The sequence below is a fragment of the Haemaphysalis longicornis genome, unplaced genomic scaffold (genome assembly GCF_048455015.1).
Source record: "Haemaphysalis longicornis isolate Haplotype H1 unplaced genomic scaffold, Haemaphysalis longicornis Haplotype H1 scaffold_8, whole genome shotgun sequence".
NCBI classification, from domain to species: Eukaryota; Metazoa; Arthropoda; class Arachnida; order Ixodida; family Ixodidae; genus Haemaphysalis; species Haemaphysalis longicornis.
Genome location: NW_027526445.1, coordinates 112,408,073 through 112,431,663, shown reverse-complemented (window position 1 = coordinate 112,431,663; position 23,591 = coordinate 112,408,073). Strand labels below are relative to the sequence as shown.

General features: G+C 45.3%; 1 protein-coding gene across 5 annotated transcripts in view; it reads right to left on the bottom strand.

The window, feature by feature from the left end:
* Window positions 1-4,440: 4,440 nt before the first annotated feature.
* LOC144149908 (uncharacterized) overlaps window positions 4,441-23,591 on the bottom strand; it is a 165,144-nt gene continuing 145,993 nt past the window's right edge. For 4 of the 5 annotated variants that reach the window (XM_077681635.1, XM_077681638.1, XM_077681639.1 and 1 more), the window contains 9 exons: window positions 23,291-23,536; window positions 19,621-19,875; window positions 14,146-14,460; window positions 13,350-13,551; window positions 12,112-12,254; window positions 10,805-11,015; window positions 9,207-9,355; window positions 7,650-7,861; window positions 4,441-6,292 (listed from right to left, as the gene is read on the bottom strand). In XM_077681635.1, the coding sequence (XP_077537761.1) occupies window positions 6,242-6,292; window positions 7,650-7,861; window positions 9,207-9,355; window positions 10,805-11,015; window positions 12,112-12,254; window positions 13,350-13,551; window positions 14,146-14,460; window positions 19,621-19,875; window positions 23,291-23,536 (1,784 nt within the window). In that variant the 3' untranslated portion in view covers window positions 4,441-6,241. The remainder of the gene's footprint in view (window positions 6,293-7,649; window positions 7,862-9,206; window positions 9,356-10,804; window positions 11,016-12,111; window positions 12,255-13,349; window positions 13,552-14,145; window positions 14,461-19,620; window positions 19,876-23,290; window positions 23,537-23,591) is intronic. The other variant, XM_077681640.1, reaches the window with a different exon arrangement.

Below are 23,591 nucleotides of genomic sequence, written 5' to 3'. Positions count from 1 at the left end.
AGGCGTATACGGCACACGTCCATGCTGTGGCCTTGTGTGTGGCATCTGTAGGACTAGGGTATAGCTTAAAGCTGCAATTCGGTTTCCCCTGGCGTGCGTACTTCGCGAGAAAAAAAGAAATTGCAAAGGTGTCACCACCGGTGACGCGCGATTTCAGGCGGCTGCAGTTTTTTCCAACTTTGGGGCTTTGCCCACGGCAAGGTTTGATCGTTCTGACTAAAATGGGTTTTAACACAAAAACCACTCCAAAATTCCAAACAGGCAAAAACAAATTTGGCGCTCTGCCGCGAATAAAAAAAATTGAAAGAAAATGTTAAAATCGCGCCAGACGCTAGATTTACTTTGCCGCCCACTATTTCTGCATCTGCTAGTGTGACCGCCTTGTAAGTGGGAGGTAAAGTCGACTAGATATTTCTAAACATATGAGTAAAATATCGCTTGTATAGGAAGAATTTAAATATACGCAAAAAAAGGTTGACTGCAGTGCTTTTCTTTTTAAATGCGTAACTTTAAAAAATAAGAATAAAAAACGGTCTCAATTTCTTTCAAAATTGAAGAAAAGAGACTTCTCAAGAGGGTCAACAATACTCCTGAAAAACATTTTACATTATTTTGTTTGTACTGAAGTTATAAGCAGCTCAAATCACGCGTTCGAGACGCGTCTCCGTGCCATGAGTCCCACTACTATTGCTGAATTTTCTGGCTTCGCCTTTCATTTTAAGAAACTGTGGTTGATTCCTGTCATAGGAATTAGTAAAACACGAAAGTGAAATCTGCAGCGAAATCTGTCGCTGAGCATGATTTGCGGGTCGGCGGCTGTCTTGTGAGTAAGCTTGGCGAACGACGTCCTGCTGGCGGGTCGCTTCGGCAAAGGTGTACTGGCGTCATTTCCATGACGTATATAACGTCAGTGAAATCTTAGTGTATCCAGGCATAAAACACTTTCGTATTAAAATATACAACCCGAAAACGAACAACCCTGTGTATAACGTTCTCTTTAGTACTCTTTAGAAGGTTGCTTCCCCGCAAGAAGACCCTGTATGCAGGGATGCACCCTTTACAGGCCGCTTGCTTCGTTGCACTGGCGTCACTTCCGTGACGGATATGACGTCATCGATATCTTGGTGTATCCGGGAATAACACACTTTCGTGTTTAAAAAAGTGTCTGTTCAAATTCTGCGGCCACACAAGGGACTTCTAAACATTTGACGTACTTCTGAAGAGAAATTCACGTTTAATTGATTTTTTTTTTTGCGATGTTTCACTGAATAAGCGTTGGCACAGCTACGCCTGTGGCGAAGACGCGCCAAAAAGCGCGCCTTTGTGGGCGTGATGTTTCTTTTAGCAAAATCAAAAAGCAGGGTAATAAAACAGTATTTTTGGTGTGTATATATATAATACATACTATATAAACACTATAAATTAAACAAACACTATAAACTAAACTATATAAATTATATACATATAATTATCCACTGACGCTAGTGGGGGCCAGCGTGGGTCGAGTGGGCCGGTTTTTGGTTGCGGACCGCCATCGCCGTCATTGCGCGGCGACGCCAGCGGCTAGGGCTAGGCTACTAACAACCGCGAAGGGCGGCGGGGAGGCGAGGGTCAAAGCAGTTAGCGCGATGGTTTCGGGTGGCCGTTGCATGGGCATACCGAAAGATTGATTGACGCGCCGATGTAACGCAGGCGATGGGGCGCGCAGTAGTGGAGGGCTCCGGATTAATTTTGACCACCTGGGCATCTTTGACGTGCGCCGAAATCTCGTACACACGGGCGTTTTTGCTTATCGCCTCCATCATAAAAGCTGCCGCCGCGGCCGGGAATCGAACCCGCGACCTTGGGCTCGGCATGCCGAAAGAGACGCGCTGGTTACTCCCGTTACTCCCGGAGTTACTCCCATGGCAGCTTCTAAGAGCATTTCACGAACTGCGTGCAGCACAGCGGATGCTCCACTGTTCTCAACAATCCACCCACAGCAGTGCGCCTAACTCACCGTGACATTCATTGTACGTCTTTCGGTTCCAACTGCCAAGTCATTCCAGGGCGCTTCAAGCGGCCACCGTAGAGTATCACGGTGAGAGAAGGATCGCCGAGAACATTGGATAATCAGCTGTGCTGCACGGCGAACCACAGGTCCTAGATCACCACTAGATCGCCAATGGGGCTCTGCGGTTCGCCTCTCGTGTTTCCCGGACCTTTCGGGGAACATGTGGAGATACTTTTCAGTGCATTGTGGCGTATTTTAACTCTTGATATCCTCAATGACGTCACACAAGTTTCCGATGTGTTTTCATATCATGCCACCCTTTAAAATGTTGATTTTAACCAGTTTTGTGGACTTCTTGATTGTTCACGAGCAGGTAATACATGCTACACGCGCTAACAGTAGGATAAATTTCGGCCTGCAGACCTAAAGCCCCTCCATACTGCTCTAGTCCAAGTGCCACGGCCGTGATGGAGGGGCTTAAATTTAAATGGCGCCACTTAAAAAAGCGGCCGTGGCCGTGATGGAGGGCCTTTATGAGGTCCTATCATTACGTCAGCAATGAAACAGAGAGAAAAGTCTTAGGGACGCGGCACTTTCGAACGTACTTTTATCGTCATAAAATGCACGTAAATCGTCCCGAAAAATTCATATGGCCCGCGCCATCTTGACTTTTTAGATGCGACGCATCTCATTCACTCGCCTTGTCCCTGCATCCATCCGGCGTTGTTGTCGGCGTTGTCGGCGTCCACCCCTCCCCCATTCTCCTCGCCGCGCCAGCTGCGCTCTCCGCCGCTCACCCCCTCTCCTCTCCGATAGCGAACGCTCTCTCGCGAGGGGCGTTGGATTGGATTCGATTGGATTGGCTTGGATTGCATTGCATTAGAACTCTGCGATGCTTCGCATCACCTCAGGGTTCCGCTCGGGAAGATGGTGTAATTTTTGGTAAAGACCGTCTCTACTGCGCGTGCACAATCCTGCCCTTTTAAACCAAGATGATCGAAATAAATGCTAGCGCCTCCTAATTATCCGGCTCATGCAGAAGCGCGCAGGGTTCTCTCCGTTCTCGCCGTATGTTTGATTCCATGCGATTAGGGCACCATAGGTTAGATTTGTTGAGAGGTTGGGATTTACTCTGCCATTTTCACCCAACACTGCCCTGAAAGGGTCATGAGGGGGGAGAGGATTACCCTCCGCTCAACCAGTACAAATGTCAGGTTTCTTTTTATGGGTATTTCGTGTCGAGATGGCCGGGCTTCCTGCGAATAATCTCCCGGCGGCTATCTCCGCTCCTTCGCCGCACAGAGATATTGCCTGGGAGTAGTTCTCCATTTAATCAAGCACATATATATTCTCGTACCACAACCGACGGCCGTTGAGATGGATGTGGGAAGGGAGATGTCTTAGCACGGGCGGGAAACACTGAGTACCTTTATATCACGGTAGCTGGTATTTCACGTAGCATGTGCGTAATTCGATCGTGAGACCCTCCTAGCCCAGCCAATTTCTCGTCCGTCTCCTTCATTTTATTTTTCTGTGTGATGCTGGGAAACATACGCAAGCACACCGGGAAGAAGATTGTACGTTCAAGTAGATAATAACTTGTATTGTTTTTAGTAGTGTAAGACCTGTTAAGTTTCATAAAGAACAGCTGTTTCTCCAAGTATCTTCTTTTCCTTCCACAGAAATGTAGCATCGTGTTTTGTACATTCATTTCCCCATATTTCCATGTTCACTCTTGTTTTCATGCAAAGTAAATTACATAGTTTTGTTCAGCATAGTCTTTGGACCTCCACATCAACAAGATTCTTTACTACAGCACTGACCTTAAGGCAGCCACCCACTTTTTGACAATGTCACCTTTAACATCCTTGCGTATGCTGGTCAGTGAAATGCAGGCGCACTAAGATGAATTGTACAGTATTGTACTGGCAATATTGCCTTAGATGATTCTATCTGAAGATAACTATCGTTTTTGTAGGTGATAGTGGTGGACTAGAAAATCTCGTGCTTTCTCCCAGAAACACGATATTGCCCGGTAATTACGTATACGAAGAGTTTTGGCTGTGAAACGTTACGCAGATGCTTCCTTAACAGCTTTGAGTGTTTCATTGAGGGTTATTATGTCGCTTTTCTATGTAAATTAGAGGCTACCATTGACAAAGCACTCATGTTGTCTAGAATTTGAAAGCTCTTTGTGAAGATGTGGCATAAAATACAGTGTGGCCAGGGCTTGTTGCCAATCTAGTCAATTATGATCTTTAGACCACGATTTGTTCTTATGGTAAGCCTTCTAATAAGTTACGAGTTCTTACAAAACCTTTTCTACAGCAAAAAAATTTTAATTACGTTAATATTTCAAATACGTGCAAAAAGTCAAACTCCCGAAAAATTTTTTCAGAAACTCCATGGCATGCAACCAAGGAAGATAACAAGCACACACGCTCAACTTAATCACATAGATTTATTTTGCACACCCTACACATGTACAGTTCTACTCGTAGAGAAGGCACCGGAACGTGCACATCCGATATTTTTTGATAACATCTTATATTTACAATCACATCTCACATACACACACAACCATTCACTCTTGGCTGAAAAAGAAAAAAAGAAATACGCGCCTTCGGGGAATCTTGTAGCTCAGGCTAGCAAACGCGTCACCGAAGAAAATATTCCAAGCAAAACTTGTACAGAACTGCCCTTCGTCTGCGAAGGGCGAGACTAAAACCAAGGCAATAAGGGGAAACGAACTTGCATCAAACAACAACCTCACATTCGGAATGTCAAATAACAGGCCACAAGAAATAGAAAGCTCATTGTCAACTTAGTCTTACGCACACTCTCTATGGCATTCCAGCGAGAAGCCAAGCTTTGCTGGCTCTCGAATAAAATTAATAGTAGTCGTGAACAAACAAGGGACATATCCACATCACAGGCTTATATCATTCACGCAGTCACTTGGTATTGGCATGACCAAACATTGGCTGGAACAGTGTTCACTTGCACAAGAACAACAAAAAAAAGGTTCGTTTTGTATTTTAGATAGACAAAAACGTTAACATCTAGCACCATGGTACTTTGTGTCCCCAACTCAGTCATACCTGTAGTGATTTCACTGGCAGTGTACAAGTTCCATCGGTGAGTGAAGATATTAGACAGCAAAATAAACCTGCAGGCATCGCACGAATTGTGTTAGCAAGTCCAAAAAGTTACCAATGACGCCACGCAGTTCTGAAAACCCTTTCGACACCATCCTCACAGTTTGTCACAAAGCAGCCTGACCGCTCAAGCACGTCTGTACTAAAATAAAAGGTGGGAGAAATATTGGCTTGACCCAATATTTCCCTCTCTTCCGAATGCGAAAGAAAATTATGCATGGCGTGCAAAATTACAAGGTAGCGTTGACTGCATCAGTATGTACAAAATTGCGGCCCTCCAAACAAGGTAGCCAGTTGCGTGCTGCGATGACACGCAAAAAATATTCTTTGCATGAGCAGAGAACCCTTGAGTTCAGTCCACTGCAAATCAACTGACCAAAAAGAAGCGCCATATGTAAATGAACAACAAAAACACTTTCACTATCCGCATAGAAGTGGGGGGGAATGGCGTTTGCAAAACCATTTTTTGCTGATTTGCCATATCGGGCATACCACACGCTAACGTTCCACTGACATTCGTAGAATCGTAAACATTAAAACAACTATTTTCGGCCATTGAAAAGCGCATGGAAAAGTACTGGGCTCTTCAGGACAAAGTCAGCTTATGGCGAGAACTGGCTCCAACTAACCACTTGTCAAAAAAACTACTCAAAGGCATGGTTTCTGCATAGAACAACCATAAAACTGCCGAGAAGTCAATATACACAGAAGGTCCAAAGATGAAAAATAATCTTCGAGTGGTATGACTGGGGAGCTGCCTAAATACGTTATATCTACTCTGTTCATATTTAGGCACAAAGCACACGGCGCTCCAAAAATTGCTAAAAACAGCCAGGTTCGTTAATCTGGCGTTGATCTGAGTAGAAAGAAGCATCAGCGACTCTAAGGCACCAAACATTCTTTCTTCTCTCTCTCTGCTGAAGTATTCCTTAGTTCCCGGAAAGCAAGCTTGCCTGTGGCATCGTCCTTGAAGCTGGCATATGTACACAATGGGTCAGAGAAGTATGAACATTACAGTAGATTTGTATATATGTACTAGCACTATATTACAACGACGCTCTGCGTAAAGACTATGTTTCTAGTTGTGCGATCACGCTTGCACATTGCCGTTCTTTTCCTCAGGCTTCTCGCCATCGTAAGTCTGAAAGAGAAGAGAAAAAAAGGGACAAAGCAGAGAGTTACTTTTGGTAAACCCCAGTTGAACGCTATCAAAAAATTCTGGTTCGTAGCTAGGCGTCTTTTTGCTTCTCATTGCTGTAATATCTCACTGGCTCTGCTGCTTGCCTGCTTCTACCACAAGTAAGATCGCGTTCTTTGAGAGTGCGACCACCTCTAAACATTATCCTGTCAGTGGACTTACCTGTCAGGAACATTCTCAGCTATTTTTGCTCGTAACGTGAACCACATAAGTTCCAGAAGTCTCATTGCGAGGCCAGTGTGGCATTTTGATAAACTAGCTTACGGTTTTTACTAGCCTTTGAAATAATTTTATAAACTTAATGTTTTTTCTTAATTTAATTTGTGCGAAAGGGCATTAAAAAAACCAATGTTTATAAATTAAAAAAGATATTAAAATTAAAATATCAAATTTGACTGCAATCAGACATCGGCAACTGCAGCTCTGTGTCTCTACCTGTAGTAAGGCATTTTTCTGCTGAACTTCGAACGATTTTTCCATGATTTTTTCTTTTTTTTCAGATGAAATATAAATATGTGAGCCAAGAACAATTACACCTGCTCTTCTGAGTAAAAAAAAAAACAAGCTGCGTAAATTGCTTAAAAAAATGTACTCCACTCATAAATTTCATTATCCAAAATCCAGAAGAAGAAGACAAAGCTAGGAAAACGCTTCACATAAACTACTTATTGTTAGAGCTGGCACTTCCAATGGTTTCAGCGTAACAGTGAACACACTAAAATGCTTGAAAGGGCCATGGAGACGAAATACAATTTTGTTCAATTTAAAATAAGTAGCCTGTGCTAATTCACCCAGCTCCCATTCCAGCCATGAAAGAAACGTTTTTCTAACTGAAAACTGAAAAAACACCAGTATAGTATTGAGAAAGTTCCAAATGTAGTTCCACAGTGACGTAATATGGGTAGGAGGGGTGCAATAGAGGCCACTATTGAGAACATAGTTACTATCAATGCGTTAACTGCACATTAGTGTTCAAGCAATATGGTCAGACTTAACTAGCGACTCCACTACAATATGGCCAGTCATGTATCTTGCCAGTGAATCAGGTCGGAAGCCCAAACAAGATTCTGTGATGTCATGGAGAAATCGCCATAAGCGGCTGCAGAGTCAACACTGCTTCATTTGCCTTCTTTAAAATAAGCTCCATTATTTGTTCGAAGTTAGCGGTAAAAATGGTGTCATTGTAATCGGGACAAAAGTCTCCTTTTATTAAACTGAACTTTTTTTTTTCCCCATGGCACCTTTACGTACAAAACGGGGGCACAAAAGGCTCAACAAACTTTCCAATGCCACCGAGTACCTTGTAGGTGGGGTTGTCGTAGGCCGATTCCGACGGGTTCCGGGTGATGGGTGCCTTGGCCGTGGACTGCCTCCGCAGCAGAAGCACGAGAACGACGGCGAACGCCAGCCCAGCCACAGCGGCCACTATGGCCACCACGATCAGAGCAATGTAGTACGCCTCGGCTGTGGTGGTGTCCGAGTGCACGCTGTGCAGTGCCACGGCTTTGCTGTCTGCACGAGAGAAAGAGGAGAAAGACGGCAGCACGCACGTGAGCTCAAGGCCAGTAAGCAAGCCTGGCTGCAATACCCAAGGTCATACAGAATGTATTTACATTTTGAAGGTGTGTTTTGTAGCAGCCAAAGCACCGCGGATACATCAGAACTGCGAATGCGCTTATGCAAGGATGCGTTTACAGAAATGTCTCTGTAAAGAACAGCTACAGGCACTACTGACAGACGGTCTCAATTGCGATAACTGCCGCCTGACCACCGTTGCTGCTTGAACGGCATGCTTGTTTTTTTTTCTATTATAGGATAGGATGTATGTATTATCCACACCCATGTATTGTGCCACGCTCCCATCGTCAGCATTATCACTACCCACTCTTCAATAATCGGGGCATGATGCCCTTTTGACTGATGTGAACGGCGAAATGATGGGGTAGGTTGTGCCTCGTAAGATACATTATCGGGTCCCCCTGTTCTTCATTCCGGTCCTCGTGAGACAATGCGTCCAAGTGGAATGAAATGACACATCCCTCTGAGGATCATGGTCCCATAATCCACGCATGAAACAGTGGAATTATGGTGACATGCGCTCCGTTCTGAATAAGTATACCCCATTTCTTGTATTTTTCGACACTGACACCGTCCAGCGCAAGACAATAGCCACCATGTGCTTGCAGGAAAGATAAACTCGTTTTAATTTAATGATTTATTTAACATAGCCAACACCTACAAACCCGCTAATTTTAACTCGTATTATTAAACAATGCGTGTTTGAGCTAGTGATTACAAAACTTCACTATCCCTTCCGAAAGCGGTCGAGAGGAGCGTGAAAGCTAACACTGTGTCTAATCTTTGCTGGAAGTGCGTCCAATCGATCAACCCTTCAAAGACGCGAATCACAAACTAAGAATGAACCCATGTGACGATTCTTCGCGCACTAAGTAAGCACAGGTACGAACAATTTAAATGCGTATTGATCCGTGGTTTACGAGATAAAGGCACACTGCTGTACTCCTTCTTTATGATTGATGCGTGTGTTGTCTTATCTAGAAGCGTTCCTTTTTCGCAGTGCTCAAGTAACCATGTTGACACAATGGCGGCGTGTGTCCAGAAACCTTATTGGTCAACCAGTTGTTCTATGGGGAGATGCATCAGTTTTATGACAGGACACCACCGGTTCCAAAAAAAAAATTTCGATTTAATAAAATCAAGTTGGATCAACCTTACTGCACTGCATGGGGTGTGGTCAGTGCAAGCACCGATTTCCAGCATCAGACACTCTCCCGCTAGCACGTTCAAGCGCGTGTATACTGGACAACACTTGCTCTGAAGTGCACGCGTGACTTACCTTCGATCTCATTCGACTCGGTTGTCGTGCTTGTGGTTGTCGATGCGGGAGTCGTCGTGGGTGGAGGACCGGGCTTGGTGTGGAAATCGAGAATGTTCGACGTGGTCGTCTTGCCGTTTGTCAGGTATGCATCCACCCAGACCTTGTACCTGCGGCGGTGAGACGGCAGGAGCGTTTGTACTATGCAGCCGTTATTCCTTCCACACGAGGCAAAGTGCAGTGCAAGATAAGAATTCGTAGGTGTAGTTAAAGTTATAGTTCCCGCCAAGTCCCAGGAGAAAATCTAGCTGGTCCAAGCTGGTTTATGGTTAAATTCCCAGCTGGAACCAGCTGGTCCCAGCTGGGAATTTAACCATAAACCAGCTGGGACCAGCTACCATTTGCTCTTGGGGTGCGGTCAGATTTGACCCGAATCGTAGAAAGGTATAACATGGAAGGGTGTTATTCTGTGGGGCACTGAAATTTGCAATTCGTGTTGAGACCCGTGGGACATTTTTTCTCTGGAATGGGGGGACGGAGCAGAAGGTGTCGACCATATTTACATGCAAACATAGAGGCATTCAAGCTCCGCAAAAGCTGTCCACATGCAAGCCTTCTGCCCCCCAAGATCAGCCTGGCTGTTTGCAGAAACCCTCTCGTGTTGCCTGTTAAACATATCTACTCGCACAAAAAAGATGAGAACACAGCAGAAAAATGTGGACCATACAGGCACTTTCTTCTTCCACATTATTCCTGTTTTTGTCTTTTTTGCACTAAAAAATGCACATAAGTTATCCCGGTACCAACTTGCAAACTTCGTGCTTTAATTAGTGCCCGTTAAGGTACCCCTACTAAAGTAATTTCATCAAAAGTGGTAGTCAGTGGGCCAAACTTCTGTAAAAACAAAAGACAGCTGCCTACTGCAAAAAAAAAAAAAAAATCAAAGCCACTTTCTTAAGAGAAAGATGGTTAAATGCAAAGCTTCTTCCCGTGCAACTTGAGTTAAAAGTAAAAGTCCAAAATACAAGCCTTTTTGACCGTGTCAGAATGGCACAATCAGATAGACATAAGCTTCATAATGCCAAGGATTCTGCAGCTTCGATTCTGACCACAGGAGGTGTTTCTCTCTGCGACATGGTTTTAGTGCTACAAATGGACGAACACAAGAAAGTGGACGGGAAAGGCGCTACTAACAACTGGTTTTATTGCCATGATGTGCAACGAAATATATAGGAAAAGAAAGAAGCAAGTTGCACAGATGAGGTGTGCGCAGAACTTCACTAACCAATGTAGGAGGCTACGGAATGGTGGTGTCAAACCAACTCATCTCGCAGGCATAGAGATATAGACGTGTCACTAACAAAGCTCGCACCAACTCGCCCAGCAGCAAGTCCTTCTGAAGTGTTTCTCTTTCTTTTCTTGAGGCGCTTGACGTGCCTTCGCTTATCATCATCCCCATTTTGGGAGACCCATTGCATACAGTTGGCTTTTCTGCAGTGCGTCTTGCACGACAGCGAGCGCCATCAGTGAGGCATAGAGAACTTCGCTCTAAAAACAACGTTCTGTCTCAACAGTGACACATGCTCAAACTTGGAAGCAGCAAATACGAACGTCCGTACCTCTGTCCGGGCTTGAGGTCCTCGAGCAGGATCTTGGGCTCCTTGAGGATCATGAAGCGCTGCACGTGCTCGGCGGCCGCCTCGCTCTTGTACATGACGTTGAAGACGTGCACGTACTTGGTGATGGGCTCCGGGATGCCGTCCAGCACCAGAGACACGGAGTACTGCTCTGTGCGCTTCACATTCACGATCATCTCAAACTGGTAGTCGTCTGTTTGGGGCAACAAAGGAGTAAAAAGGTGAGAAAAGGGCACAGTGTATGCAAGCACAGTCACAATGGAGTGAACCAGAGGGAGGAGGGGAGGAGGGCGGGGTCATTATGATGTGTCTGGTGAAGTTCGTCAGGTCTAGCCAGGTCATATCGAATAAACTCGAATGAAATGTCATCCTAAATGGACTCATTCGAGATGATGACAGACTGACAAAGACAAACACAATGAAAACACTAAAATGACCAAGTGACAACGGTGATAATGATGGTTATTATGATAACCGTTTCGATGGTGAAGCTACACATATACCCGTGCATGCAAAAAGTTGAGACAGAGCTGATGGCACACATCTGACAGGCGTGGCTGTGTCTTTAAGGCCGAGAAAGTGCAGAATTAACGGAGTAAAGAAACTGTTTTCTTGTTGAGTGCACGTGTACTCAATGATTTTTCACGATTTTCATATATGCTCGCAAGCATATCGTCCAAAAATTATTACACTTCCATTGAGTTACTCTGGCCGTTTCGGTAGTGATCCGCACTCAGGTAATGCCTATGCCCTTGACACTAGCCCAGCTGATTCATCCAGTTCTTATATAAGAGCTCTCTCTCTCGCTCGCTCGCTCTCTCTCTCTCTCTCTCTCTCTCTCTCTCTCTCTCTCTCTCTCTCTCTCTCTCTCTCTCTCTCTCTCTCTCTCTCTCTCTCTCTCTCTCTCTCTCTCTCTCTCTCTCTCTCTCTCTCTCTCTCTCTCTCAACCATGTGTATAGGAGGTACCATTTGTTCACCTTGAAGTGAAAGAAAGCAACCCATGCCACAAACCGAACTGATCTATATATGTGAAGAAAGGAAGGTGTCGTGAAAGAACGAAGGACAAAATTTTCTGTGCCCAAGGAATGAGTTGCACCCCAGTAAAAATAGGGCACCTAACTCGGTAGGCTAGAGAAGAAATAGTAGCAGCACCAGTGTTGCCTACTACACCACAGGGGTTTGAGGCTAGCTTCAGATGACTTCCTGTTCCAAATACCAGGTGTGTCTGTTTTTTCAACTCTGTCAGTAGTGTAAGACCATTTGCAAACAAAGCAGTGCCATCCATTCACCTCTGGGCATCGGAGCAGTCCTCATCTCCACGTGTTGTGCAGACTCAATGCGGGTTGGCAGGCCTTCAGGCACGGAAAACTGCATGTCGATCAGGTATGAAGAGCTGGGCTCCAAGTCCTGAATGAGGAAGGACGTCCGGTCCCTGCGAAGACAGGCAAGCATTTGAGAATGAATATGAGACACTCGGGCGAATCAATTTAGAGGGAACTTTACATAGCCGAGGGTGAGAAAAATCGCAAGAAGGCTTGTTTGCACCAACCACAAATTATTGTGTAAAAGCATTAGTGTTGTACTGCTGACTGTATTTCTATCGCCATCGTCTTCATCATCGCGCTTCTTCCTTTGCACTTTTTCTTTTTGTTCATTACTGTAAAGAAACTTTTCCGGTTGCCCTTGTTCAGGTTTAAGGTTAGGGCTTAAGGTTAAGGTCGCCAATTAGTCTTGAGGTTATGTAGCTCTGGCGTTAAGCCTAAATGTAGGCCTAACGTTAAGCCTAACGGCGGCTCCAACCTAGATCTGATATTAAGCCTAATGGTGGGCCAAGCAGTGTCAAACTCTGTGTGTGTCAAGCTACGGGTATTGGTTGACGACATTAAACCTCAACACATAATGTTAATTGTAATCTCAAACCGGCACATAACCACATCCCCTTCTCCCACTCTGGCTTCATCTTACACCGGTGAAATCTAGGGTGGGTGGGTGGAAAACGTATCACACTAACACATCAGTGAGAGAGGTATGCGGAGGGCAAGGCCGGCAGCATCACAAGACTCTGGTGCGAGTTAGTTGGTTCATGGTCATGAAAAATCATAACATGGCAAATAAAACAGGCTTTTTGGCTTTTTTTATACAAGTAGCGCCCCTTTTTTCTTTCGCATGCACCAGCGTTTGCACATGCTTCTCTCGCGCAAGGCCTACATGTTTAGGCTTCTTTGCATGGCTTGACAGTCGTGCGAAAAAGCCAACCCAAAAAAGACCCGCCGTGCACTGATGCTTGAAATTTTTCGTGTCATGTGGTGTCAAGCATCATGGCTGCATAATTCGTGCATTTGGAATATATGAAAGCTTTGAATGCTTTCATAGGTAAAAATTCTCCGCGAATCAAATCGAATAGCAATAGTCATTTGCAAAGTATTCGAAGTTTCGAATGTTTGCACACCTCTACTTATCCCCCCGCTACGTGACATAAGTGAGTTCTTTCATCAGCTCGACTGATTTCAGCCCCACTGCTCCTCACCTGTGGATCATGGGCGTGGTCTTCCAGGGCATGTTGTCCTGGTTGGCCAGCTTGTAGCGCAGCTGCAGGCCATCCACGTACCTCTTCTCGCGGCTGTCCAGCGGCCGCCAAGACACCTTGGCCGTGTGCGGATCGATGCTGTTCACGGCCATCATCATGTCCAGCAGAACCAGCGGCGGCACCGTGGTGGTGGTCGTCGGCTCTGTTCGTTTCGTAACAGGGCGAGAAGATGGGCAAGACATCGGTGTTACCGGTCATCCTTCCCTTTTTCTAGATTTGACTTTTCGGATCTTCTAAATCTAGACCAGAACTGCCCTCCTCCCCCACCATTTCCTTCCATTTTGCAACACAAAGCACTTGCACTAAACGGAATCAACTAGGATAGGTTGATGTTCGATCCAGTAAGTGTAATTCCTCCCTCTCGCCTTTCTACAGAGGAGTCTGGACAGAGCAGTTAGTTTAATTACATTATAATTACAATTATATTTTAACTGCAATTAATTACATTGTATTCCGATTTTTGTAATTGCATTTCAATTACAAATAATAGCATTTAAATTACAAGTAGAGGCAAATAAAAGGTTAGGCCTAGCAACACAGTATGGCTGAAATGCAGCATCCACTCTCCCAATGTGTTAAAGAGCCATTAGTCTGTTAGTGAGTTGATTGCACAGTATTTAGGTAGATCAATGGCAGTCAATGCAGGAGAATAAAAATTACGTACGGTCTCCACGCTGAAACTAAGCTGCTTCGCATTGCAATGCCAAAAAGGGTGAACTAGACTTGGGCCTCTTACCAGGCGGCATGGTGAGCTTGAAGACCTGGCTCTCCGGTCCGGACTGGAGCGAGTCGATGATGATCTGAATCTGGAAGAAGTAGGTCGTCTCCGGACGGAGGGTGGACAGGTAGTACTCGATGTTGGCCGTGTCAAAGAGCCGCTTGGGCCGCGCAAACTTCTGCGTGCTCCAGGTCTCGCGCGGCAGCAGCGGGTCCGTGGTGAAGTGCAGCTCAGCATGCCCGACCAAGCCAATGAGGATGTTGGAGAGGGTAAAGCGGACACGGATGGTGGTCGAGTTCACTGCCACCACGCTCACGTTCTGCAACTCTTTGCCTGGTGAGGGGAAGGAAGCCAGTGAAGGGACGATGAGGGGAAGACGAAGGGAAGAAGTAGGGAAGATGCGGGACCTTCAGGGTTTCATTAACAGCACAGCTGTTTAAGCCCAAGTTCCAGCCATGCCAGGCATCACTCAAAAAATCAACGCCTCAAAGCGGAGAGGACTATGATAGGCCAAGGACTGTAGGGAAAGGGGCGAGGAGGCAAGGGGCCGATAAGCAGGTGTGGAGAGTGTGTGTCACAGCACAGATGTTCAGGTGGGAAGGCGCACGTCAGGGATTGGCTGCACCTAGTGATGGCAGGCAGTTATTCTAGTTAAAAGAGACGGCGTGCGCTCAGTGTCACCACAGTCTGCTCCACTCATAAGATGGGCAGACCTAGGAAAAGCCAAGTTAAAGCTAGTGCAGACTACCAGCTCCACTGTTTCCTTACTCTTAGCATCTCAATTGCAAAGATGGCCAAATTCCTTTGCACCTAATTTGGGGACACGCTCGCTACAGTAGGGATTGCTGGGAAATTTAATATGTAAAACGACAGCGCAAAAAAAACAAGGGCAAATATTGATCAGACCCTCGTGCCATTGCCATTGGATGCTTGTTGTGCCTGTTCTCTGTTTACCAATGTGCCGCAAACTGCAGTATATCTTCAAACCTCGCTAAATTTATTGAAGATTCGATGACCATTTAAAAGTGTGAGCCTAGTATTATAGGGTTGCAGAGAGACGTCTCCGTGTTTCCATTACTGGCCCTGTAGTTTTACCAAAATTATTGCATATACGTAGCACTGTTAAGATTACGAGGCTTCATGCATCAAAGCTACCCTAAGGAATTTTTAAAAAAAGAATGATTGTAAAGGGCAGCACTAAGACGAAGGAGACACGTAGAACGAGTGCAGACCTGTCTCTGTCTTAGTTCTCTCCTTACGCAAGATCTTTTTCCATAAAGAGGCCATGCAGACAAAATACAAGTTTGCTTTATTCGAAAGGTTTCGTATTTTATAGTGCCCCCAGCACGTCTCCGGAAGCAAAAGATGCTTCATTCACTGACAAATTAATCGATTTAGGTTAAAATTCTGATTCTCCCACCAAATCATGTGTTTTCGTGATGTCACCAATGATGTCATAAGTGCTGGGGAGCCTTGTTCACCATTAGGCATCCTAGATGGCGCCACCATACCACAACAGACCATTTTCTGCCTTCGTTTTGGACTATATTTGTACCTGGCTTGTTTTTGTTAAAGTAGAAAATAATTGTTTCATGAAACATGGTGTTCGCTCGATAAGCAGGGTCATGTAAGACGCTTACGCCAATCAGCCAGTGTCGTCTGAGACAACCCCAAAGCGCCGCAGTGCTGTGCATCTAAATGAAGCACAGTGCAGGCAGTACCAACAGCAGTATGTGCATTGGTACTTCTATGTTTAGGTGTGCTTTTGTAACTTCCACTGTTTACCCCACCATTCTTACTGCTATAAAAAAAATGTGCCGCAAATGTAAGCGCACATAGCTCGTTCAGCAAGCTTGTAAGCCCTGCCTTATTTGAGTTTGCTTTTTCCGCCCTCTGCCAATCACAGAGCTGTCTGGTATGACATCATAGGTTCTGTTGCGGGAAATGAGCTAGTGGGTCGCACAGCCATTCCCTTTTTTCCTGACTATGTAGCTCATTTGAGCGAAGTTTACATTAAAAGTGGGGGCAGTACGATTCTAACCAGGCAATCTTTTGAATTAACTAAACTTGTGTTTTGTCTGCAGGGCCCCTTTATTAAAGATGCAACACTAACTAGCCCAACAACATGCTGTACTACCCTGGACTATAAGGCATGCCATTGTGGAGGGCTCCAGATTAATTCTGACCCACCCCCCAGGGATCTTTAACGTGCGTCAAAATGTCAACACACGGCTTTTTCACTTTTCGCCTCTGCTTGCAAAGCAGCCACCCCATCCTTGGGCTCAGCTGCACAATGCCTCAGCCACCTCTTCCTGCTTCCCAGGCTGCTTACTACAATGTGAATTACTGGGCAAGTTGATGTGTAAAGTCACAGTACAGAAAACGAGGGCAGACAGGGAGTAGATCTTTGTTTCATTTACATTCATAGCACTTCTTGTGTCTTTTCTCTGCCCGTTGTTCTGTGAACTATATTTTCATATCTCGCTGTAGTTATTGATCATTCAATGACGAAAGCTAAAGCACATTAATATAGTATATCATTGTAGATGGTGGTCACTGCAGTTCAATTACTGGCACTGTAGTTTTGTCAATAATATTGGGGTTAACAAAGCTCCACCGTTGTGTGAACTACTACACAGATATAGTCGCAACCTGTAATCTAATCAGTTGTTGACATAATTAGCTGTTCACACAGGCATTGTATTTAAGCACCCAAGGCCAAAAAACCAAACTGGCAGAAGTACGCCTACGAGTTGGCTCTCATGGTCGTCTGAAGGCTTGTTGCAAAATCTCTGCCTATAGAAACTAACACTTAATTTTGGCCGGGAACACTGGATAGTTAATGGACATCATTTGACAGAAGATTGATAGAGCGAACGTGGCTCTGTGTCATGTCTTGTAAGTAACGTGACAAGCAGCTTGAATTGGCCGGTGCTGTGGTTTGAAATCTACTACATCCCTCCCTACCCCCAAATAATAAACAAACTGAAAAATGCCGTGCTATATACCAGTGCTGGTTTTAAATTTCAGCCTTTAATCCCTCCAGTATTTCTATTTAGGATTAACCTGGGCCACGTAAATTTCAATTGCTGCATTTCCTGCCAAATGTTGGCTATATGCTGCACTTAAAATTAAGCAACTTCTGTAACATTAAGTGCGAGGTTTTAAACACTTTGTTTATACTACAAAACGAATGGCTCTAAAGTCAAGCTCCAACAATCCTTGTTTTTTTTTGTTTTCGAGGACTTGCATGTGAATAAAAGTCAAGCCATTCAAGAGATCCCTTAGGGCAGCTGTCCTTGAAATGTCCAAGTAAAGATGTTTTCCTGTCGTGATGAAGAATCAAATTTACGCTAACCACCAGTTTGATGCGGCTTATTGTCACAAAGTGTGATATTATCTAAATTAGTTTCTTTCACCTACTGCGTAGGCAGACAACCTGCATTCCTCACCCAGCAACACAATACTGCACCAGTGTTTTGTTATTAGCTCAAAAACTACCCTTAGACTATGCTCCCTTAGCTAAAAACATCTTGTGTAACCATAAGTCTGTCAGCAAAGGGATGCCCTTGTGTCCACAAAACACCAGTACACACAGCAGGAGACCATATGCACATGATATCAGCCCTGCACATAAGCATGCACAAATAAAACAAAAAAGGCCATATATTTACGGCCAATATGGACGATCACCACCCACAAAAACAAAACAGGCAACAAGAATGATTATCGTTATTACCACACATTTCACAAACACGCATTTAGGCTACCAGTGTCAGTTTGCAGTTGGGGTCAGTTTAGACACTTCAGTTATTACATGTGAAGCATGCACAAAAACAATGGTACCACCACTAGCAACAGGCAGGAGAATGTGCGGAAGGCAGAATGTACCGTTTATGTTTAGACTGAACTCAACTTAGAGTTTAGGCGGTTGTCCCGATCCCAGATTATTTAGCTGCATGCAGGCACAGTAGGGCCCAAAGATTTATGGGCTGCGGTCGCTTTTATCGAGTTCTTTGCTGCCATTGGCTGTGCACCTGCTGGTTCCAAAGTTCAGTGCATCGCTTACAAACTCAATGAACGTGCTTGGCTGCTTGAGAGTTCAAGAGCTAATTTGGACAATTTAAAATACGCCATGCATATTTTTGTCCTAACCGTACACTGAGACAACTTTCAGTAGCGGTGCAGGATAAGATTTTTAAGCCTTGCGTGTTCCCACACCATGGAATAGTGCCCAAAACCGAACCAGCCATGGTGTTTTTGCCTCATCCATCCACATCTGTTTTGATAAAAATGCAGTCACCGTTCCTTTATTTCTAGTGCCACTTCCTTCCCATTTAGTGCACACTAATTTTGCACCCGGGGTTCCAGTTCTGTAGAAGGCCAATTTTTACAGGCAAGTCCTGGTCGCCTAATAGTATGTGGCAGAACCACCTGGCTGTCTTCCATTTGTTTTTTTTGTGCTAGTTCCTGAACTACCCTATTTCGTTAAGGAATTTCCGAATTGCTGCAATTGCTGCAAGCAATTCAAAGCTAGATTTAGCTTTGAGCTAGATTTAGAGATTTAGCTTTGAATTGCTGCAAGCAATTCAAAGCTAAATTTCTGTCATCACAAGCCACTATCGCTTGCAACTGTTCCAAGGGCACCAATTACTACTGTGGAACTATTTAACATCAGAAAAAGAAAAACTGTCATGGGCAGGAAGGTTGAGTGACCATTTGTTTGGCAGCTTTAAAGGTGCATAGTATAAAGAATAGAGCATATACATGCCAAACATGAGCTAACACTCACGAAAAGAAAATCTGGCAATTGACAATATTCACAATATTCTAGGTTTAGAATAGGAATTGGCTAACATCAAAATGCCAACAAAATGTCAGGAAATCCACTAGCTGTCCCGTCGCTTACTTTCCCCTGTTGGGGGCTGCTTTCCACAGCTTTCCGAAGCATATGCAGTGGCTCAGATGTCACATTTGTCGATAACACTAAGGTTACTGTGCATGTGTGCACCAGTAGAAAACCAGCAATAATGCAGAAAGCTTTTTTCTAACGGAGATGTCACACATCTTCTCCACAGCCACAGGAAAGTTGTCTCAAAGTAATAACCGCATTACCTCCAACATGGCAAAAGAGTTACAGTGGAGCAGAGAACTGGTCCTGGTACTTTACCAGGTACACAACTGATCTTGCCGTTCCTAAGCACATGTAGTGGCACACTAGAACAGGATGCCACTGCTAATGGTAGAGTGTGCCAGTGGTATGGTACCTGGTCACATAACGGGCACCGTACCGGGAACAGTTCTCCGCTCTGCTATAGCTCTCCAATGACTCCGACTCTGTGGGAACACGGTCCTGCCGCCGCTTGGTGCCACTACCAATGGTACGGTACCTGTTCACATACTGGGTTACCCAACTGGTACCAGTACTCTCACATACTGGGTATCGTGCCAGTACCAGTACTCCCCCGTGAGCCCGACCTCGGTGGTCGTTACCTGGCTGCGTGGGGCTACAGACAATGTAGGGGCAGACGCCGGGGTCGTTGGGCGTGACGAGCACGGGCCGTGGGCACTGCGGGTTGGGCTTTTGGAAGCGGTCGGGGATGGGCGGGCACGGCGAGGTGCAGTCGGCCTCTGCCTGGTCGGTGGTGCCCGCGCGCAGCTGGCACGTGCACTGGCGCCGCGCCGAGCCCTTGACCACCTCCCACTGCTCGTGCAGCTTGTACCGCTCGCCGTGGAACAGGCAGTGCACTACCCAGGCACACGCAGCAGGGGTCGCGTTTTAGACAACCGGGTTTAGGCTGACACAGATCGGCTGGTTGTTGCAGATGGTGGAAGGGTCTTGTTTAGCTCAGATGTACTCGCGCCTGTGATTGACGCAGGAAAGTCCCACAATGGTTCCGGAGACCATTAGCTATCGGTGTTGAGCTAAGGGCATTAAGGTAAGTGAGTTGTAGGTGCTGAAAACGTACCCTGTGCAGCGTAAATGCACTTGCATCTGTGAACAATGCTATTGTACCAGGGAAGTCCCACAATGGTTCCAAAGACCATAAGCTGTTGGAGTTGAGCTAGGGGCATTACTGCCTCCATCTTGAAAGTGGAAGCACTCACGCGACAGGGATGAAAGTAGAAAAAACAGAAATGACACGGTGTTTTTTATACTTTCGTCTCTGTTGTGTGAGCACTTCCACCTTCAAGATGAACAGCTACCAATTAGCCCACTTGTCCGTTCTACTGCATTACTACCTCTAGTAAGCCATAAATGCTAAGAACGTTCTTGTTTAGCTAAAACGTGAACTTGCGGCTTGGACCAACAGTGCGGTACCGGTAAAGTCCCGCACAGGTCTTTCAGGCCTTTAGCTATCAAAGTTGATTGAGCTGAGGGTGCAACTACCTCAAGCAATGCGCTAGTGAAACTTGAATTTTATGTAACAAATGACTGAAGCGTCATTCGAGAGAGAACTCCCTGAGAAAGGTCGCGTTTTAATTAGTCATTTAGATGGCAAGCTTTGTTTGCTGGAAAGGTGTAAGGGAATCCGCAACACTTCCGATATAAACGCTTTTACTCTTTCCTCAGCGTCTGGAAGCATTGTGAAAGCTACAGTTATCGCCAGCACAGAGCGCTACTGCGCGATTCGCTTGTCGCAGCAGAACTATCTGGCTTCTGCTTTACTTTTGTAGCTTTCTTCTTAAAAGTGGCTATCGAAAGCGTTCATTGCTGCAACTGAACGAAAGCCGGCCAATAGCTGCTACACCATTTTAGTGACTTAATTTCAGCGGTCGAAGGACGCCAAGACTGAGAAAAAGAGAAAAATGTTTTGAGCAAGTTTCTAATTTATCTCTCATGGACATAGAGCAGTAAATTTTGGCTGAGGTACTTTGCGACGCCCAAATATAACTATTGGATGTGTTGGCTGACTAGGTATGCTCTTCAAGCATTTAGGATTTCAAGAAAAGTTGGGAGAAGTAATAATGGAAGTGTTTGGGCTCTATGTGTGTTGTGTTGCTATGTGAGTGCTGCCTCTTTCTTTGTGTCCAGTCTTGAGCGCTGTTTTTGAATGAAGTTGGGAGAAGTTATGCAGGGTCCCTTTAACCCACAGCAAGAGTAATTTTGGTTAGTCTTGCACCCGTATTTACGCGAATAACTGAAAGGATGGCCTTTTCCCTATGAAATAATGCTAGATTTGTCCTTGTTCGTCTCTGACCATACGCGAGGCACTTGTTTAGTTTCAGAAAGCTACCCAGTATAGTCCTCTTATGTCTCTCCAAGTTCCCCTTTTTAAGAAAACAGGCCATGATGCTTACTCTTTTTTTGTGGAACTTTCCTGCTTTGAGGGCTTTCCAAGCGTCTAAAGTCGATGAAACTGGACAGCTTTGCAGCACCTGTCTAGGGGGGGACCTGATTAGGATCACGATTAGGTATCGAATAAAAGCAGGTGTCTACAGAAGTGTATTAAACATTACAGAATTAAGACCCATCCTGCCTTTTACTGTAAATCTTGGTAAAGCTCGTCAAGTTTGCAGTATTCGCGGCTGATCACGTGTAAGCAATAAGGCTACACACATACCCCTAGCAACTTCCCCTAGTTGCTTGCTCTGAACTAAGAATGTTCACGCATAATCGGTATCTGAATTTATTTCAACGTCTAAGTGCCTACCTGTTAGGTTTTTTTCAAAACATGCTTCAACCATCTGCAACAGGTTTAGAGCAATATTTAGGCTCTTGAAAGCTGCTGCAAAGTATGACTCAAGTGTGTGCTCAAGAGTTTTTGAAATTATTCATAGTTTGTCCTCATTGGCTGTTTTTCACGCAAGAAACTGCACCATAGGTAGAAAATTACAGGTCATACGCCCAAAGAATATACACGTATGAAAAAGGTGCATCGATAAACAGTGCACGAGTAGGGTGAGCCGTAACACTCACATTCAAACCTTAAAATTTCTCTCAGGTGTAACCTGATGGGGAATCTATTTCCAAAATAATGCTTATTAAATGTAAGATTTTATGAAAATACTACAGGCAGCAGCTTTCAAAAGCAAGTTTAATTTCATGCCTTAGCCATCTACAAGGTGGATTGCAGCTGTTAGCTGCTGGCGGGTTAGTAAAAGGTTTAGCATCACGTTTATGACAAGGTTTCAGGTTATAAGACTATCAAGGTTTATAAAAAATAAATTATGCACAGAAATTTAGTAACCGGTTTAGTGCAACTTTAGTGACACTGCCCAGACAAAAACCGAAACAACCGCAGAGCTCTCGTGTGCGTGCTGTTGCCAAAGCTGGCAGTTGTATGGTAGACGAAGTCACCAGTCTTCCGCTTCTTTGGATATGAATTCCTCTTATAGCCTTAAAAGGAAGAGCTTGCGGGTCTGGTCGTGGATGTCTTTCCCATCATCGAGAAAGAATACCTGTGAACTCACTGATCATAATCTACGTCAATGTTCCGGCTCTAAAGTACGCTTAGAACCCGCACCAAGGATTTTTACCCCCAGTAACAAGACACTGCTCTTCAAGAAGTCATCTCCCTGCACGCTTCCTGCTTGCCCAAGTTCTTTCAGTGCCAATTCAATACAAATAGGTAGTTCAGAAAAGTGCGCAGGACCGCCAATGAAATGAGATATCTGGTGCACACCTGCTGGAAAAAACAAGAGCGCAAATATTGGGGACGAGCGGAAAAAACAGAACATTATCCGCAACAGCCCAGTTAGGTCAACTGCTGGACGAAAGTCTCTCCCATTGACCTCCAACCGCTCCTGTCCTGCGCTGCTTGAATCCGTTCCTAGCCTCCGAAATTCCTTATTTCACCTCTCCATCGAGTTATTGGCCTTCTCCTTCTAGACTCATCTCTTGGTATCCACTCTGCTACTGTGGTGGTCCACCAGATGTCATTTCGTTTAACTACGTGGCCAGCCCGAGTCCATTTCTTTTTCTTTATTTGGACTCTGATAATGTCTTCTCGAGTTTGTTCTGATCCAGGTAGCTCGTTTCTTGTCCCCGAGTGTTATTCCTATCGTTATTCGGTCCACAGCTTGTTGAGCCGACCTAAGTTTGCTTTCAAGTTGTTTAGTAAGGCGCCAAGTTTCTGCTCCGCACTGTTTTTTTTCCACCAAGTATGAACCGGACAGCTCAAAATGTGGTGCACGTGCAGCCCAGGCGTGGAGCACTCACCGGGCTGCTTCTCGGACTCCCGGCACATCCAGTGGGTGCAGCACTCGTCTCCCGGCAGGTGCCCCCTGTAGGCCTGTGCCGGGTGGCAGGGCAGTGTGGGTGGCGGGGAGCTGTTGAGCGGGGGGCAGCGGTTCTCGCACGAGACGTTGCCGTTGACGCAGACGCAGCGCTTGCCGCAGTCCAGCATGTCCTGCGGGATCTGCTGGAAGTTGCGGAACTTGCGGCCATTGAACAGGCACGAACCGTCTGTGAGAGAGGTAGCGGGAGAGCAGAGAACCAACAAGGCGAAGTTTAGGAAGTG